Below are 19,894 nucleotides of genomic sequence, written 5' to 3'. Positions count from 1 at the left end.
TTTAGACTCCTATATTGAAGCAAGTGTGCAGCGGTTATAGGGTCACGAGTTAACATGAGAACACGCAGCCTTTCAGGGTTTCCATAGCCTGCAGCTCCAGGTACAGCCTTACTTCATGTGCTATACCTTCCGGTCTTAATACACTGTATATCCCCTAGGACTTTAGGGAGACATATATACCTTGGTTTGACTTGTCTCTTCCATGCACTTGGATTGGTTGTAGACTACATTTGGTGTAGTGCACTCCGGTGTCTCCTAGTGAGCCGACACTACGGTATTACCATTGTGGATTGCTGGGCTTGGTTAACAGCCATTTGCTTACGACCCCACTTGAGGTAAAGAATCTCTTTTGGATTTGGGCACACTTCGTAGGCCTGTTGTCCTCTAACTAATTGTTCAGTTCCTCACATCTTACTCCACCAAGGCGACTTTGTTTGCACATGGGACTTGCTACCCTGCGGAAATCTGAGTGTGGCCTCTCTTATTTATATATTCATTTACTTATTCACTTTGGATAATGAGGTATATCTTTTATTCTGCTCTCCTCGAGCACGATCCTTTAGCGAATGTTGAATAATTATACATTGGGATTGGGTGTCTATTCTTGCTCCTCCTGCCTATTTTCAGTCACCACACTGACTATCTGTTCCCATTTTGTCACTTCTCAGTCCCCTATTTGTAATAATCCTGGGATGGAATTGCAATGTTTTTTAGACACTTATTAGCCATTTTTGGGTTGTATTTTACTTTTGACCCTTTTTTAATTTTCTAGAGGTCCATTTCTTACACGTCTGACCTTTGGTCCCGAGGAAGGCGTTTTCTGTTTAGATCTTCATGCCGAAACGCATTTGACCACACCTGGCTGACACCTTTTGGCACTCAGGGGTGGTGTTTGTGCCTGTATTAGTAAGGCCAGATCCTATACGTGGAGCCGAGCAGTACTGTAAGAAAGAACTGGCAAGTGTGAATATACAGACTAAATTGACACCAGCCATCTATCTTCAAACCATACAAGGAATAATAACTGGAAATTCGCTTTCTTTGGCACCCTTGGAATATATATTTGTGGACTTCTATAACTGAAATAGGGTGGAAACTGAGTAATCTTATAACATCTTTTGATATAGGAGAAGAATTTAACTTGTGTGATACTCACTGGTTTTGTCTAATGGAAAGTTTTTTCCTTTTTCTTTTTTGTTTCTTCTAATCTTACAGCCATTCTTGTTTCTGTCTTAATTGTTTCCAACTATTATTGTGTTTTATGCTGTATGATTTATTCAGATGTTGTTTATTCTTTTGTAATATGTTATGTATTTGAAGTTGAGCCCATTTTAAGAGAACATTACCAAATATTTTGCTAAAATGCTGCTGAGGCTCATGTATAAAAGATTGTTTTAGGTCTTATATTAAATAATGAAAAATATTTTCGAAGTCTCTGGTTAGAGCTTATATTTAGTTAAGTGACAAAACTAAAGGAAATGATTTCTGACAATAACATTAATTGTATTATTATATGCATGTAAGATGTTAGTTTGAATAGATAAAAACCAGGACACCATCTGAAATTACGGAGTGGTCCACTCAGATAGTAGTGATCCTTTAATTTGAAACAGTTTTGTGCAAAACCTTTTTTTTTGCTTCCCTTGTTAGAGAAAATGAGATGTGTATAGGTAATGGGTATACCCCGTAATCGATAGATTACAACCTGTGGGGACATATTTTGTTGGTTTTTGCTGATCTTTCCCTAGTCCCGCACAGAGTAGGGCATTAACCCTCCAGTACATATATTACACCATAACCTGCATCATGCTGCCGTGGGTGAGACAGAAGCTCATGGTCTTTGCATGCAGATACCTTTCACTGTCAGCTTTCATCAGCACTGTACCTCTTTTCCTGTGGCATGCCGCCTGGTGTTATCGGCACCAGGTGTGTTCTCAGGGGGTAGATATGCTACAAAACAAGTAGTCTGCACCGCATCTAGATGCTCATCAATAGGTCTCCTTTTTTTCAGTGGCGCTTGTTTTATTGAAACCATCTCCATCAGTATCAGCCCTACTGTGGTTCCAGTTGCACACAGGTGTCCGAGCACATGAGCCTATACAGCACAGCACCACCTAAAGTTCAGAAACAACTACATGAACATTCACACACCACACTCGGAGACACATTGAGGGTATTTACTAGCAAACTGGAGCCCTCTGGCTGAACCCTGAAATTGGCCCTTGCCAGGCATTAGCAGATCATACACGTTACATTATCTTAGGTGACTGGAATTTGTAGCGCTCACGCATATCACTTGAAAGGTCTCCAAGCGCTCAACATGCTTGACTTCAAGTCCCAGAATGAAATGTCAAAATCATAACTGGATTAGATACACACGGGTCAACTTCAGAGCTCCGTTACAGCCTAGTGTGCTACAGAAACACTTAAAGATAAACATTGATAAACAGGTACATTAGCCTAGTGAGCTGTCTTACAAAACATATCACAAACAGAATTGCCTCTTGAGTATTCAATAATGGTATTGTTATTGCAGAGTGTAGTGACAGCAGCATTCGGTAGTAGTACCACGCGAATCATAAAAAACGTATACAAAGTGTACCAGTGGTGTAATGTTTAAGAGCACCTAAAGTCTTTAAAATGAGGTTTGTGTGATGAAAAGCTATCTGTTACATAAAGGTGTAAAGAGCAGGTGCATGAACCCTACAAACTGTCTTTCTTGTAGAGAATGCGCCACAAGCTAAGTTGTCTCCAAGTGCTCAAATAGTGCTATTATCAGTGCAGAGAGCCTTGTGATGGTTGGTAATAGGAATGGACATGGTAGGATGTGTACATGAAACAAAATAAATATGTTTGAAACTGAGAGCGCAATAGTAATGTATAAAAATAAGAACTTGACATGTTTTGTTCATCTTTAGTTATGCAGCCACTTTGAAGATATACAGGAAAATGATCAGGTAGCAGTATTTTCCAAGACGCTCATCAAACCCATTTTAAACTTGGCTCTAGGCTCTGAAGGAGATGAATATCAGAGACGTCTGGCTGTTTTTTGCAGGAATAATGAATTCCATGAAACAAATCAGCCTACTGAGAGGTAACCCTGAAGGTAAGTTGTCAAATCAAAAAAATGCTAAAGTAAATTCCAAAATCATTGAAGACTGTATTTTATGTGCCATCGACCATAAGAACACATGTTCTATGGTGAACAATTCTCCCTCTATCCTGGCTTTCCCCCATCCCTATATCCACCTATCCTCCCCTGTCCCCCCCCCCCAGAATGCAGCTTTGCTCCGTAGTCATGTAGAAATAACAGAGCGGATGATTTCTTCTTCTTCTTCTAACAAGGGCCTTGACACACTGATAATAATGCTACATATGATTATCCATTCTATGTCACAGGACAGTGATATTGTAACCAAATTTTACTTGGTGTACTGAGGGACTATGTAATTTGTATTTGTATTTTTTTATTTATAACGCGCAAACCAACAGGCCCGGAGGCATCAGGGCACAATTTGTACAAGGTTACAGATATGCAGGTATAACAGAGAATCATTAAACATTTACACATGGGATCAGATATGCAGGTATAACAAAGAATCATTATATACATTTACAAGAGGATTTTATATACATATGTACAGTAGTTTCAGTGCCGATAGGTGATAGTAGCGGTCGGCAAGTCAGGGTAGGTCAGGAAGAAGCGCGAAGCCGGCCTTAAAGCTGGTTGAAAAGCCAAGATCTAGTATTGGCTTTGAAGGTATTGAAAGAGTCTTCCGCTCTAATTGTAACAGGGAGGGAGTTCCATAACTTGGAAGCTAAGACGGGGAAACTTGAGCCCCCTGCTTAATGTAATGCATCATTTGTATAGCACCTGTCACCACTGGTATGGTCACAACGCACTGCAGTTTGAACACCCTCTGGGGGACAGAAGTCCAAGGTATGGGAAATCTGAGGAGGTGCCTCAACGCATGTGTGCATTATAGCCAATATGAGGATATGAAGGGTTGGCCAAGTCTCTGTTAGCCACCCATGTCTAGTTGGCATGTGGGTGGTGGCGATAGGTAGAATAGATGGGGTATGCAAGAGGATAGACATTATGTGTGTAGATACAATTCGCTTTTTTTTTTGAAAGGTAGCTGCATTCTTATGGCAGAATTGTTGACAAAGTGTCATTCAAGTTATGGGGGTTGTAAGGGATGAGGCAGGTACACTGCATGAGGCTGAGCCCGAGAAAATGCGAATACTGTCGCAGTTAATTTCTGGCCTGTTTGCGGCAGATCCCTTGGACAGTCAGCAACAGGAGACATTTATTCAAGAAGCTCGCCTTCCCCTGCATTTCAGAGGACCAGAAATGTTCGCTAGATGCACCTATAGCAGTGGAAGAGGTTGCTCAAGCTATCCGCTCCCTCTCGGGTAACAAAGCTCTAGCCCGGATGGGTTTACAGCTCTTTTTTTATAAGAAATTCGCAGGCGATTTCTCCCCATGACTAGCTGAACTGTTGAACTCCTATGCCGCCGACAAAGGGTCTATTCACACCCACAATAGGGGGAATCCACGCTCACATTAATCCCTAAGCATGGTAAGGATCCCACCCTATGTTCCTCTTTTAGAACGATTGCGGTTCTTAATTACGACTCCCGAATATATTCGAAAATCCTAGCCACAAGACTGGCTGCTATATTGGCTGGGCTAGTAATGGCGGACCAAACTGGTTCATCCCTGGGCATCAGGCGTTTGAGAACATACAGTGAATGATTGATGTCTCGGGGCGTGGAAGCACAAACGCACAATGGCCCCGCTTTCGATTGACACTGAGAAAGCGTTCCATCGGGTGAATTGGCCATACCCGTCCAAGGTATTAGAGGGATTTTAGCCCTAGGTTCTGCAGCCTAGTACTCGCCAACTTCGTCCTCCAGTCTACCCGAATAAAAGTGAATGGGACTCTCATCCCGATGGGTTTACACAGAGGAACTCGGCAGGCATGGCCATTGTCCCCCCACTCCTGTCCACCCTGTCGATGGAGCCCTTGGCCCGTTTGGTGCGTGCATCAGGGGATATCCATGGGTTAGACATAGTGGGTCATCAGCATAAATTAGCGTTGTCAAAGCTAAACAGGACTTTGTGCGCTGTGGGGACTCAAATGTCCTGGTTGGGGAGAATAAGATGACCCGGGTGCTGAGTCTGCTTCGCGCATTCATGCCTTGCCCATCTGGTTAACAAAGGCGGTACTTAAAGATCTGCAGTCACAGGTGTTCCAATTTATATGGTCCAGAAAGTTTCCCTGAGTAGCTAGGCACACACTACTAGCAGCTAAGAGCGCAGGGGGCATGGCGGTACCAGATATCGAGAGCTACCTGTATGCGGCCCAGCTGGCTCCCGTTCTGGAGAGTCAGTCAACTGTGCAGAATCCCAAGCTTCAGGGGGCTGCCTTCTTATGGAAGAATTGTTGTGCAGTGTCATTTGAGTTGTGTATGAAAGGAGATGCCACTTCCTCTGATTTCAAGTAGCGAAAGGTCGTGTGCCACCAATTCCTGTGATGTAATTATGGGGTCTGGGGGATCAAATGGCATTACACCACTTCCTGTGATGTCACTTGGGGGTGGGGTCAAATGACATCACATCACTTCCTGTGATGTCATCATTGGGGTCCAGAGTCGAGTGATGTCACTTCCACCACCCCCTGGCATTTTGGTGAAATTATGTTGCTGTTAAAAAGTCATCAAGAGCAACAACAACAAAGAAATGCCCACAGTTAAAAGCCTGCAAGATATTTCCTTAAATCAAAGGTGGAGTAGTTTCCCCATTCATGTATTCACTCATTTATCTTTAGAAGACATGCCTGGGAGTGATTCCTGGCAGCGCAAGCGCATTCCATCTGGTAAGTATTAAATCGTGGCAACGTAATACGCAGGAAGCTACAGCAAAGTAAAGGAAATGCTTCCAGACGTTACCTCGAGACATGCATCTAGAGTTACCAATGCAGTTCCAAACCCTTTAAGCTTTCCTAGAAACTGCAGCGATTGGTGCCTCGCGCCTGCAACAAGATGTCAGCACATCCTCACGGCCCAAGTAAAAGATGCACAGGAAGGAGGCGCGATCATTACGTTATGTGCATAAAAAGGAGTAATTGCAGGACCCAGGGAGAAGATTTATGCAGCTCTTAAGTTTGCCCAACTGAAAGCAAAGCTCGGCATAGGAAAGAAACCAAAAACCAAGCATTGGCACCTGTATATGCACAAGAAATTCCCGACTTCTATGCGCTTGACCCCGCCTTACAAGTCACAGGAAGCGGGCTCTGTTGGTTGTATGTCGTGTGCCTCGGCGGGCACAAGATTTGGCCAAAGTCGTCCGTCCAGACCCCACAGGGAGTGGGGAATCAAAGTAGCTGGAAGATATTTTGGCTCCTGCTTGTACCCTAGAGAAGCCTGGCTGGTTTGACTCCAATAGGTACTTATGACTAACTAGCCCAGATGAAGTCATACAAAACATACCCATGCGACTAACCTGTATTAAAAACCTGTCTAAAGGAGGGTTAGCACGCATCTAGAACCGGGTTAAAGCATCATGGGCCGTGTGTAATGGACAAAATGTAATGAAGAAAGACGTCTCAGCACACGCAGTATTAGGAGTCCGTAAGCTCAGCTAGGGTTACTTGTTTTTGGGGCGCTAGGCACACACCATGCCATAACGAGCTGCCCTCCCATGTTTTAAAATCTTTTTTTGTGAAGCATGTTCAAGGGGCCCTAACCCCAGGCCGATGTCCAAAAACGTGTACATATGTCACCTCTGAAATGTGTGTCAAATGAGTCCCAAAAAGCAAAGTCTGAGCCAAAAGTAACTAGTATGTGTGGGAAAAAACAAAAACAAAAATAATCAAAAAGGGTCAATTAGACATTTCAACAAAACACACAAAAACATGATCAGTGAAGAACATTTTGAGCTTGCAGCAAAACTTTAAGGTTTGTATTGCATCTAAAAAGAGCTTCGACGTGTGCTGATATAAAAAATCTTCGATTCTCTATCTGGCAAACAATTTAATTGGCGATTACAGTAAATCACTGGTGTAATAAGCTGGTGTTATTTGTGGGCAATTTCTATAGAGTCAAATACTTGCATCGAGTTGCAGGGTCACGGAAGAGTTGTTAAAGAAAATGGCGGCCAACTGGCATCTATAGAAGGGTGGTCATAAGCAGCAAGCTTATTTTGTGGACTTGGTCCTTATAAACTCCCCGTCATTCACTCTGCACTCAGGTCAATCTAAAGCCACTTCAAAACGAAAACGGTTACCTCTTAGCCTTGTCATTTTGGTGTTGGGATCAAGAATGGCTGTGTGGAATACAAGAGTGAGAGTGAGTGAGTGAGTGAGTGCGTGCGAGTGTGTGAGTGATATGCCAAACGTTGCATACTCAGCAGTAGTCTCTGGACCATCTATTTAGAGTCACAGGCAACACATTCTTCCCTCTAGTGGCCGGTACAGAGCACTAGTTGGTTTTCTTCAAAAGCAAAAGTAGGTGTTGCAAGTAGCATTCCTGTCATACTATAATACTACATGTGTAAGTACTCGCAATGCCCCTCGGTGCCTACAGCGGTGGAAGAGTCCTGAAAATGATCCCTGGACAGGGTTGGAAACAAGGTAGGTTTTCAAAATGTAGGGGTTCTGTGCTTTGCAATACGAGGAAGGGAAGGACAAAGTAGTTTCTTCCTGGCTAGAAGTCCAGGCCTTAGGTTTGAACGCGGGGATGCCGGCTGCTTACAGAGGACCAGCTTTAACTTTGGAGACTTTGACAAATGGACTTGTCACCGCGTTAAAGTGAGTTTCTGGAAAAGGTAAGCAGTAGGCAACTAAAAATGCCTCAGTGTCGTTTTCCTTTTTTGTCCCAGTGATTAGATGCATGGCAGCTGGGTAGGATAGCATTCATAGTAGCTAAATAAGAATTAGAAAGCCTAACAAGGTGCTGTGTGTTCCCTCCATCCCGGTATAAGAGCACCAGGTCATGCATAGATCTATTAGTAGCGCCTCTTCCGTCTCCACTTCATACCCTACATTTAAGAGCGGTAGAATATTGTTGATACTTTGCAGTTGGAAAGAGCAGTGTGAGCCAGGGCTTAGCAGCGGAGTACATTTTATCTTAGAACAAAATAAGTTGACTAAATGTTACACTTTCTCTACTATGGTCGCATGCAGGACAGATTTGCAATGTGTAATATATTATCTGATTGAATGTGATGTGTTCTATTAAATGGGAGCTCTGAACAATACTTTACATTGAAACAACCAATGATTATAAAGACACAGTAAACAAAATTCACTAGTAATTTTTCTGGTTTATAGTCAAAAAGTCGAATCCAATAATGTCGAAAGTCAAAAAGTCGAAAACAAAAAGTCGAAAACAAAAATGTCGAATTTTTTTTTTGGTTGCTTTTTTTTCGAAATGGGGGGGGGTCCCTCCCCAACCCCCCTTTTTTTTTTTTTTTTTTTGTTTTACCCCTTTTTATTACCCCCGGAGCCCAAAAAATATATATAAATAAAAAAAATAAAAATTCGACATTTTTGTTTTCGACTTTTTGGATTCGACATTTTTGTAATTCAACATTATTGGTTCGACATTATGACTGGACACCATTTTTCTCTGTCATTCTCCAAGCTGCTGTGCAAGTCTGCCCCCAACCGGCGAACCATGGGACATGGCCTCATGACTGAGCGGACGCGGCTGCGGCAGTGCCTGAGGGCAAAGAGGCAACTGCCCGAGCGGCTTTGGCACCTTGAGTACCTTGCTTTCCACCTCTGGTACTCCTACGGTGGCCCCTTTGACTGGCAGCTCCTCTCGATCTACCAAAGGAAAAGTAGTACTGAAAGGAACCTCCCATCCATTGCTGTCCCCTAGGATGAAAAGGCCGAGGTTGACGTACTGCAGCGCCCAAAGACTTTGCTGCAGCTTTGGTGGTCTGCAACCTCTCAAGGCTCTCGTCCGCCTTGCTGCCAAACAGGTGGACACCATCAAAAGGCATGTTGAGAAGCCGGGATTGCACATCAGGAGCAAACCCCGACTTCTGCAACCACGCAAACCTGCGTATCACGGTGCTCGCAGACATGGACCGACTGACAGTCTGCAGTGTCCAAACCCGACTGAACGGCTTCACACATGGCATCCTTGCCATCCTGCACGAGGGCTAGAAAACCATCCCGTTCCTCCCCTTCGGGAATATGCTCAGCCACCAAAGATGCACAATTCCACAGTGTATGAGTGAATCTTGCCAAGGCACAAACAGGGTTGGCTGTTTTCAAAGCCATACCCCCAGATGAAAATACCTTCTTCGCCCAACCATCAAAGCACTTATCATCCCTATCAGGAGGGATGGTAGGGTACGCAGCCTGCTTTGTGGGTGCTGTAGCCGCCTGCACCACCAAACTCTCCTGAGTATGGTGCATCGACAAGTAGCAGGGGTCTCCACTGGCTGGACGGTATTTTTCAGAAGCGACTTATACACTGCCGGGAGACTCTCCGGAGCAGTCCAAGCCGCTGCCACCCTTCGTTGCAAAGCCATATGAAATGACAACACCGGGTCAGTGGGTGGACCTTGGTCCAGGATATCCTTCAGATCATCCTGCAGAAAATTAACAGGTGGACCGACGTTCTCGATGGCTTCGAGGACCGGGACCTGGATCTGGCATGGCTATGGCGATCAACCATGTCCGATCGGGACCTCTCCGGCTCCCGATGATCGCGCCGACCGCCTGGGCCCGAAGACATGGAAGTGGTGGCCCTAGCCCCTTCCTTGACGGCTTCTCTCGAAGGCGCGGACGGAACAGTGCCTTGCCATTCGAAAATCGCCATCATCTGCTGGCGGAATGCCTCCTATTCGGCCGGCATTGAGAACTTGGTGTGACAAGTCAACCACCTTCTGGCGGAGTCCTCCGATGAGGACGGGGAAGGCGACCGGTGACGGCGCTTCTGAGAATGCCTAGAAGAGGTAGAGGAATGGCGGGAACCACTCCAAGACCAAGACCCCCCCCCTGGACTTTCACCGACACGGAGAGTCACCCCTCGAGTAGTTGGTCGACAGTCCAACAGATTTCGACTTATGGGGCTTAGACACCCTACCTACCGTTAATTTCTTCTTCTGTTCGCGCAAGGCCTTCAATGTCAGGGACTGGCAGTCATTGGTGGTGTGGCTTTTGCCGAGGCACCAGAGGCAGACGTTGTGCGGGTCCGTGATGGATATCTTGGAACCGCAGTGCCGACATTTTTTAAAGCCCGACTTCGGGATAGAAGAAGATGAAGACATCATTCTCAAAGTAGAAGAACCGAGCGTGCCAAGATTAGGAGCAAACACGTTTGCGGAAAAAACAGAACTGAGGCTACAGGTGCTGTGCGTCCTATATATAACATCTGGTGATGTCGGCCCTCGAGGAACAACGCAGGACGCCTACGCCGAAAACATTTCCGAAGCAGCACAGCTGTGGTCATTACCTGTCATAGGGCCTCATTCCGAGTACGGCGCTAACCAATGGCGCTATTAACGCCTTGGTTGACGCCGTACCCGGACCGGCAGCGCCTTGGTGGTTGGCGGAATTACCGCCCCATTCCAAGGTTGGCGGGGCGGTAATTCCCCAATCCCCATTTGCCCTTCCCCATTCCCATTCTTGCCCCATAGGGCATAATGGGAGTGGGGAAGGCGTCAATTACGCCACCGTAAATTACGGTGGCGTAATTAACATCAAGGTCCCTTAGCGCCATGGTATTTAACGCCTGCTAAAAGCAGGTGTTAAAAGCACCATGGCGCTAAGGGAACTCGGAGTATGGCGGTAAGGGATTACCGCCACCGCTCTCGTTAGCGGTGGCCGCTATCCCTTACCGCCATACTCGGAATGAGGCCCATAGATGTGGAATACGTCGGAGGACACAATCCCCTCGAAAATCTGCTTTAAATGTAGACTATGAAATGCTATCTCCCTGTCTGCCAATGACCTACTACAAAAATGATCAAAGGTGCATTGTTGTGGTCTCATGCCACATCTATACACATAAGGGCAACTAGCATTAGGTGAGGTTTGGGAACAAAATATAAATGTTACACATTTTGCAACTGTACATTCTAGAGAAATGGGGCAAACTGGTTTACACAATGGGAGACTCATGAAATCATTATTTTATAAAGGTGTAAGATAACAGAATCTACATTTCTAAACTTGTGGAATGATTCTGACTAAAGTCTGCAATTCAGTGAGAGTAGATGCTTTTAAGGGGGCAGCGGGGGGGGCTATAGGGATATGAAATTAAAATTTAAGACAGACACTCCTGTATGCAGTCTTCTTATGGGACTGCACCAGTAGGAAAAAAAAGACCGAGATGTGCAACTTTCCTTGGTCTAGAGACCAATACAATACACAGATCAACAGAAATCAGTTGTACTTACATTCAGATTAAGGGACGATTTTGCTAGGTATTTAAGATCACAATAAATGAAGAAGGGAGATTTTTTGGGAAAACAGATAAGCAAGAAAGCGCACCCGACAGGAGAGTAGTAGTTTATGATTCCAACTGGATGTAGGGGATAGGGAACTCTCTCTAAAAAGGGCCTTCACCAGGCTGGACTAAATGCATGGGCTTTCCCAAAAGCACTGGCGGGTTACCCAAAAGGAATTTTTAAACGGGAGCCTAGAGGGGGAGCTCACCGCATGAAGCTGCCCGATGCCCATCTCTTTCCCTTTCCTGGACCTTTGAAGACCAGAACAAAAAAGGAGAACACCTTATTCCTCCAAATGTAAATTCCAGATATTATTTTGGGAGCAGTGTTAGTTACATTACTGAAAAAGAAAATCTAGTGCAAGGTGCATGCATTTTGGGATTTAGATTTAAAACCAAAACCCCATAGGTAGTACGATGGCATTAGAACTCACCTGTAATTTGGGATCTGTGGAAGCTTTAGACATCTCACACTGAATATGGAGTAACGCATCCCACAATTGGCATCTGCTGTAGTTCATCAAGTAATTGAAATCTATTATGCAATTAACACATTACAGTGGGGTGATGTGAGGGTGAACCACATTCCTTGAAACCTTTCAGTGAGTTAGCCTCCACTGTCCCATCATTCCCAAAGCAACAGAAATCCTTATTTACAACAAATTCAACTAGTGTATGACCAATCCAAGAACCAAGAACTTGTCGTAAATAGTGTTCCATTTTTTAGATCCGAATCAGCTAGAGTGTTGAGAATCAAATTTGAAATGTAATCACAGTACATCATTTTAAACTTGATTCAGAGAAGGGTCACCTTTGTATTTAGGATGGTTACAGGTTTAGAAACATAATTCTCTGCTATAGGTTGTGTGCTTTCATTTTCTCTGAAACCATCATGCCACGTTGTGTGCCTACATACAGAGAAAAGCAAATGGTTTTAATTAAGATTGAAGTGTGCCATTGTAATTCAAGTGGGGGACAGAAACCCATCACATTGTGTTGGTGCCATTTGTATATAAAAAAAATAATTGTCATTGCAAAGCAGTTTCTCTCAATGTGAGCGTGGGATTATTACCCGCTAAGCTATTAAACTGAGAGGTGTCAGAGACGAGGCAATTCAAGCTTCAATGATTATGTATGTGGACTGTGCTGAGTATTAATCAAGAGATTACAACATTACATATCTGAAGCAATTTTGGGGCCCAGGGCAGAGACACCTTTGGGCCCTATCCATCTGGTTGCATCCTCACCCCACCTCGTGGCGATCACAACCCATAGCTTGATGTGCTACCTCTCAGCAATCAAAATAAGCATTGGTACTCCCTTTCAGTCCCCTTAGCCTCTTCATTTTTAGTGTGATCAGAATGATAAACAAGTAGCATTTCAAGGCCAACATCAGCATTCCACAACAAGGGTGTTTGTGTTCTAGCATAGGTACAGGACACTTTATAAATAGCATAGACAAGGAAGGTATAGGGCCTATAGTCTTAATGCAGGACCAAATGAAAAAGGTATACTTAACTCGGAACAGACAGAAGACTCAGATTAACTGTTTCACAGAATGCAAAAGTATTCCATGGATAGAGGAGACCAATTGAAAGCAAGGAGAAAGATGCACACACCATAGCATATGTAGTGAGTAAAGATTAGAAGCTACCAGGAAGGTGTCTCTATCCAGACAGTCCGAGATTAGAAGAGGCACATGGTTTTCAAGTATTGACTGAAAAGATTTTCAAACTGCTGGGGTACCCGGTGTTGCCTGCGTCCTGATAGAGTGCATCTTGTGTGCCCTGGAGGATGTTGCTCTTGTCCCAAGTCATGCTGCTGTTTGTTGTTGTAATTCAGAAGCTCTTGATGTTGATTTTCGCTTTACATCAGATGGAGCTTTTCCAAGTGATGTTGGTTTTTTGTGCAGCATTTGAGAAAATGTCCAAGAAAGATTGATTGAGCTCTCTTCTTGTGAATGAACTTAGTAAACTGTAACCTTGCCATTTCCCAAATTTGGAGTGGTGTGATAAAAACATTTTTTTTTTAATTCTCTTTAAAAGGTACTTTTGAACTGTTTACAGTAGTTATAAATTTGAAAGGAATAACCAACACATCGAACATTTTGCCTCAGACACTTTTCCAAATGATGCTTCCTTCTAGTACCTACTGTAGTTTACCGGGGTGAGCATCAATAAATGAGGATGTCTACGAAGTGAATTTATTTACATCCAAACATACTACAATCTTGCCACAGACAAAGAGGAATCCATGCCAAATTTGATAGACGTGCGTTCAACAGTGTGGATTTGTATAGCCCGAAATGTGTATAGCATGAAACAAGCACGCACGCACGCACGCACACACACACACACACACACACACACACACAGGAATTGTATTCCATACATCTGAATTGGCATTCAACTTACAAAATGACATGCGTCCCTTCAGTTGTCTAGAAAAAGGACACAAGACATCCCCATAGCCTGTAAAACTAAATATCCTTCGAAGATAGTTCTTTTTTTTTATAAGTGCCAATGAGCATTGGGCAATCTACACCATCAAGAAATGGCCAGAGATGGTTTCTAATATTAGGAGTAATGCTGCAAACGAAAGACAGTCGCTATAGAAAAGAAAACCCAATATCCTTGCAAGGATAAAGCCATGACCAGACGGCACACAATGCACGAGAACAAATGCAAGATTGATATGAACACACATGCCAAAAGGACCCATTTCACTGGGGAAAGGATTGTACAGTCGTGTGTTGCTTTGCATGCTGTGACTTTCAGATCGGAGTTTCCCCATAACAGCAACTGAACAATAAGTCACAATGCAAAGAAAAATAAAAGTACTACACAAGCACCTCACGATATGAATGCTTTAAGCTCCCTTCATATTGCAAGGCCCTCCAAATAGTACGGCTTGCAGATATATTGGGGTGGGTATTCGAAAATAATGTTTTCTTTAATAAATTAAGCACATACAGAACAAGATCAGTCATTGCACTCAACGAGTACACTCCGGAGTAAGGCTGCAACAAACACCGTGGCCCACCTTTAAAGGTTAGACTGATTTGGAGCAGGTGGTGAGGGACTCGGGTACACGTTGGCTTGTGGGGGCGTTGAGAAATGCAGATTCCAACTCAATGCAGACCCAGACATTGCGTAAGCTTATGAAGTCGCTCCGACGTCTGGTCATACAGGGGTCCTCAGACTCGCAAGGCGAGATGGTGTCGTTAAACTATCGCAAGCATGACGTTTTGATACGTAGGACCAACTCCCAGATTTTGAAAAAAATGAACATGTCCAACACAAGCCAAAGGCCGACAAGAATACTTGAAAGATTTGGACAGCTTACCTTTGCTTCACACTTCCTGTGGCAGGCATACTTGCAAACTAAAAAAAAGCAAGACAGAAAACGCACACTTTAATAATTTACCAAAGCAGCATGATTAACCCAGCTATACAACCTCAGCAAATATCATCGGCAGGCCGGAGGGTAAAGGCAACCAGAGCAGTCACGCATTTCATCGGAGGCTACTAAAATGCTGGACCTAGGGCAGTCCAACCACTAAACGACCCCTACTCCATGTTGTATACTTTTGTACCTTTACTAAAGGCATTGTGCTTCAACATTTGGATACAAAATGACTTACTTTTCATTCGGCTCTTGTTATGAACATTACAGATTCGCTGTGCAGTAAATAATGCTGATTAGCGCCCTGGGGGACGGGGGTGGAGGGGCTGGTCAATCAGGAGGCTCGGAACACGGCCTATACTATATGGTACAAGCCTGCTCTCTGAGCTGCTTGGGCAGCCAGCGCCCCTTCCCTTCCCTGCTCCCCCTTCAACACTTAGCTACTTTTCTAAGAAAACATTAGAACCTGTGTAGGAAACTACACGGGTGCTAAGTGGTGAAGGGGGAGTGGGGAAGAGAAAGGGGCGCTGGCTGCCTAGGAAGCCCGGAATGTGGGCGTGTACCATAGAGTACAGCACGCGTTCCGAGCCCCCCGATTGGCCAGCGCCCCTACCCAGGGTGCTAATGTATTTATTCCATTGGTTGCTCCCATCTGCATGGTTTTCAGGTGCTCTGGCGGGTCAGAACGCAGCGGCGGAGAGATGGTAAATCCATGATAGCTTTGCTGCCCTGTGGATACGTGCAGACCGGTAGTACCCTGAACTCTCTGTGCTCGTCAGCTTCAAGGTGCTCTGTGTCCTTGGAGGGAGAGCTGCATGTGTCCATGTTGCTAGGATGCTTTAGCCCGAGGCGTGGAATCCAAGTTGGTTCTAGGGGTGTAGTGTTCTGGGGCCAGATTACGGAAACTTTGCACCGGTGCAAGTGCAAAGTTGCAGGGTATTAGCACTAGGGCAAAGTTTGCCCTATTTTTTAAACACTGGGACACATTAGAAAACTATTGCACCATGACAAGTGCAATTTGGCATGGTGTAGGCATCAGGGTAAAAATTGCTCTTGGGCAAAAAAGATCGATTTTCACTGCATTATTGCAACAAGGCAAAGGTAATATGGTACAACAGAGTACAACAGGGTAATACAGATTGGTATTAGCACTAGGGTAAACTTTGCCCTGATGAAGAAATGCATCCAAAATGTATCTTTCTCGCACTAGGGCATTGTTTTCGCTCTCTTCTGTCAAACAAATATTTTACTCACCAGGATCTGAGAATTGGTAGACGAGGGAAGGGAGCAGTGCGGCGACACCACTGAATACCATGAGCTAGGGGCTAAGTGTTATGGCAGCCAAGAACCTTTGCTTCAGAGAAACGGCTGCATGAAATATGAAGACCAGAGACACCCATTGCAACTGCCTTAGTATGTAGGTTGGCAGTCCGAGTGGTGTCTCAAACCTCACTCCAACTTGTTTAGGTGCTGTGCTCAGGGGCCAGCTGGGACATTTGACCACCGGGCATCGGACAGCATTTGTTGGCTCTAATCAAGCCAGAATCCTTGGATGTTTCTTCCAGGAGTCTATCCCCAACATCGTCCTCATAGACTAGTGACCCATGTTGTACCGGTTCCTTGTGAGGGAAGCTTGCCCTGCTCTGGCCCAAATTGTACCTGTTCTGTGGGAGGCAACCATACTGTGCTCTGGCCCATACCTACCTGCTATGTGTGAGCGAAGCTTGCAGTACTACGGCTCTTGCTACATCTCAAATGGTTACCATTTCATCAGCCTCAGAAAGGTTCAACGCGGAGTGTACTGTACTGGGCTACTAATTCCAAATGTGCAACGTTCACAGACATCTGCAAAAGATGCATTAGCGCAACGAATCACATTAGATTTCTGTTTTAAGATGTCAGTTATGTTAACAGTTGATCGCCTTTCCCCCACCTACAGACAAGTATTTTGCATTTGCTTTGAGAGCCAGGGGCAGCAGTTCGATCCCCATTGGATGAGCAGTGGAGTAGCTTTGATTTCCCTGGTCTGATGTGGGGGTCATCCACCTGGTAGCGAAGTCTCAGTAATCTACAACCAAAGGGTTCAGGTGAAAGCAGCTCTGCAATACTTTTGTGGTTAGACCACCTTTTTACAAAGGCGCAGAAATACCATGCGCATCAGTTCCACCCAAAATGATGATAACCAGCACGTTGCCATCTTGACGACTGCAACACTAAGGACTCTGTGTACCCTTTGGAGTACATAGTAAATAAGGGGGACCTTTCAAGGCAGATTAGAGACTGCGGGGTGTGCATGAAGGGTCATCATTCGCAGATTTGGCCACTTGGCTAAAAGAATCAATTTCTGATCAAAGACACTTAAGCCCATGGCTCAACATGAACATTTAAGTGCCCATTTTGTATGTTACACTGGGTTAAGAGGGACCCATTAATGTGAAACCCAGTTACAGCAAATCGTTTGATCTTTTACAAGTTAGGAACGAACAGGTAACTGCGGGAGAGTTGCACATGCTATTGGAAGGCTAGGTCGCCAGCAGGATATCCATCATATGCAGTGTGGATCTGGGGAGTAAACAAAGAATTCACCAATGGCACAGCGAGGAAACACTAAGGGGGCTGTCAAATTACTGCTACTGTGAATTCATCTAGAAGGTTAAATAATTGTTAGAGGTGTGGGAACCAAAGAATTTAAGGGTAGAGCTCGGTCAGGAGGGTCTGGCATAGATCCGAGAGGCAACTAGGAGTATCTGCCAAAAGACCCACAAAGGAGGCCCCTGCCTCTGCACCACCCCAAAACCCATACCAAGCATCCTGCACCCCCACAAGACAAAACCAATACCCCGTTATTCTAAGTTTGATAGAGGAGTCTCATAGAAAGGACTTGAAAGACACACATTACATTATAAAACCATCTGACAATTATATAAATACTTATGTTAAGCAACAATAAAAGTACTATTGGAACCCTTTTCCTTCTTATAAAATTTAAACATCACAAATACCAGAATGCAAAATAATGTCGGCCCCAAAAAAAGTAAAAAAAAACTGGGTTTTAAAACTGTCAATTGAAGACTGAAATGCCAAATCATGTGATAAAGGTCACATGCTTGTAGTCATTGACGCACAAATGCATTTTATGATGCAAGATGTAAAGAAATTTGACATTTCACAAACAATGCAATCCCCATTCTGTGCTGGCTATGAGGTACCACTTCAGCACCACCTAGAACACCAACACTAGTGCCATAAGAATAAAGATCTGAGTGAGATGTGTTTTGAGGAAAACCATATATTCTTTGTTTAGCTTTTTACACACCCATGAATGAATAGGTCTTTGCTAATCCATTTAGCCATCATCATCCACCTTCCTCTACCAACCCAAAATACACCCTCCTGGAAGCTCTTTGAGCTAGTGCTAATGCAAAGTACTATGAAACTATGCGCTTTCATGTGGCTGCTATTGTTAATTATTAAGTGGTCTTCTGAAAGGTAATAGATTAACTGCACCTGTAAATCAGCGCCTGATGCAATACAAATGTCTTTAACGAGTGTGCCTTTAGCTGCATGATTTTTAAGCAACATGTGTTTTTTTGCATCTACATTGAATTTAATTACTGTTAAAAACAACCATTGGCAAAGCCAAACGTTTATGTTCTTGTATAGGTATAAGATAGGCATTTGTTAGGCACTACCATTATATGCCCAGGTGCTCACACCATTTGCCAGTTTTTGCCATCTAATGTCCAGTTCAGTGCTCCAGATAAGATTTGGAAGTTTACTCCCTATTTTTTAAAGTTGTGAATAAAAAGATTTTTTGGGGAGTAAAAAATGTAAGTCCAATTCCCAATGGGGGTATTTTTTCTATAAGGAGGCAAAAATATGTTTTACTGGAAAAAATAAATGTTTGTAATATTTATTCATTTGCACCTTGTTATTCATGCCCATTAAAAGATACATGATTACTATTACTGTAGCTTTGTCAGCAAAAGCAGGGGCACAAGGTGCTAAGTGTCTGTGTCCTACTTTTTCTTGGGAGTATTTTTACTCACCATTTTTATTTTTTCAGAGTATTTGCCTATTTTAGGAAGTAAACGTGGCCGATACACCACTTATCTGTAAGACTGGGCCAGCTAGTATCATTATGGCAATGCCTACACAAAACGGTTGGTTTTGCCAATGCTTGTTTGCTCAAAAGATATGCTTTACCTTTCTGTGGACAGGATGGCCAAGTTTAGCATTCTGTGTCTTTACCAAATTCGTTCAATACTATTATATAAATGTAACATCTTCTGTATGCAAATGAAGCAGACATCAGTATCCTTTCGGGAGTCTAAGCACCGAACAGGGTTGCACCCTCCCCATGGCGCCAGCATTTGCTTTTTAGATTTACCCTTTCAACGCATCACATTAGTCAAGATCAACATACTATTCTATTTTCAGTAGGGTAGTGGGACGAATCTGGAGGTTTCGTCCCTTTTTCCCTGAAAGGGTGGGGAGCACCCCCTTTGAGGGTACAGTCGTAAGCCCACTAAGCAAAACTCTACCTAGGGGTTTGGGAAATCCGGACCTCACTGGGTGATGACGCCCCTTAAGGTGACAAGGACTCCCGTTCCCACGGGAAACTACCTGACAACAGATTTGTCTCCATACATGGGAAGCCAAGAACATGATGTTATATTCACCTGTGGTACTGAAATGGATACTGAAAGTGCCTTTTGATGTTCAAGACAATGCTAGCCTCTCCGTGGGCTTAACACCGGAACATAAACAGCATGCCCCTTCTTGGTCACAGAGTGAGAATAAAGGCAAAATCAACATTGAATGGAGGAGAAGCAATACGCAGACGCAAGCCGGCGACATGAGCACGGAGGTGTGGAGCCATGTTGCACAGTGGAGCTGGCTCTGGTGTGGAGATGGAGAGAGAGAGAGAGAGAGAGACCACCGGCCAGGCACAGAGCAGTGCCATGGACGAGAAGAGCCGGCCTATCTGAGGCATGACCACCTGGAAGACTGGGTG

General features: G+C 44.2%; 1 protein-coding gene across 5 annotated transcripts in view; it reads right to left on the bottom strand.

The window, feature by feature from the left end:
- The window catches only part of TNS3 (tensin 3), a 1,168,488-nt gene that overhangs the window by 654,124 nt on the left and 494,470 nt on the right, over positions 1–19,894 (bottom strand). For all 5 annotated transcript variants that reach the window (XM_069613336.1, XM_069613334.1, XM_069613335.1 and 2 more), the window contains one exon: positions 14,818–14,855. In XM_069613336.1, the coding sequence (XP_069469437.1) occupies positions 14,818–14,855 (38 nt within the window). The remainder of the gene's footprint in view (positions 1–14,817; positions 14,856–19,894) is intronic.

The sequence above is a fragment of the Ambystoma mexicanum genome, chromosome 5p (assembly GCF_040938575.1).
Source record: "Ambystoma mexicanum isolate Mex_15411 chromosome 5p, UKY_AmexF1_1, whole genome shotgun sequence".
Lineage (NCBI taxonomy): Eukaryota > Metazoa > Chordata > Amphibia > Caudata > Ambystomatidae > Ambystoma > Ambystoma mexicanum.
The sequence above is the reverse complement of the archived record's forward strand: the minus strand, read 5'-3'. Positions and strand labels throughout refer to the sequence as shown.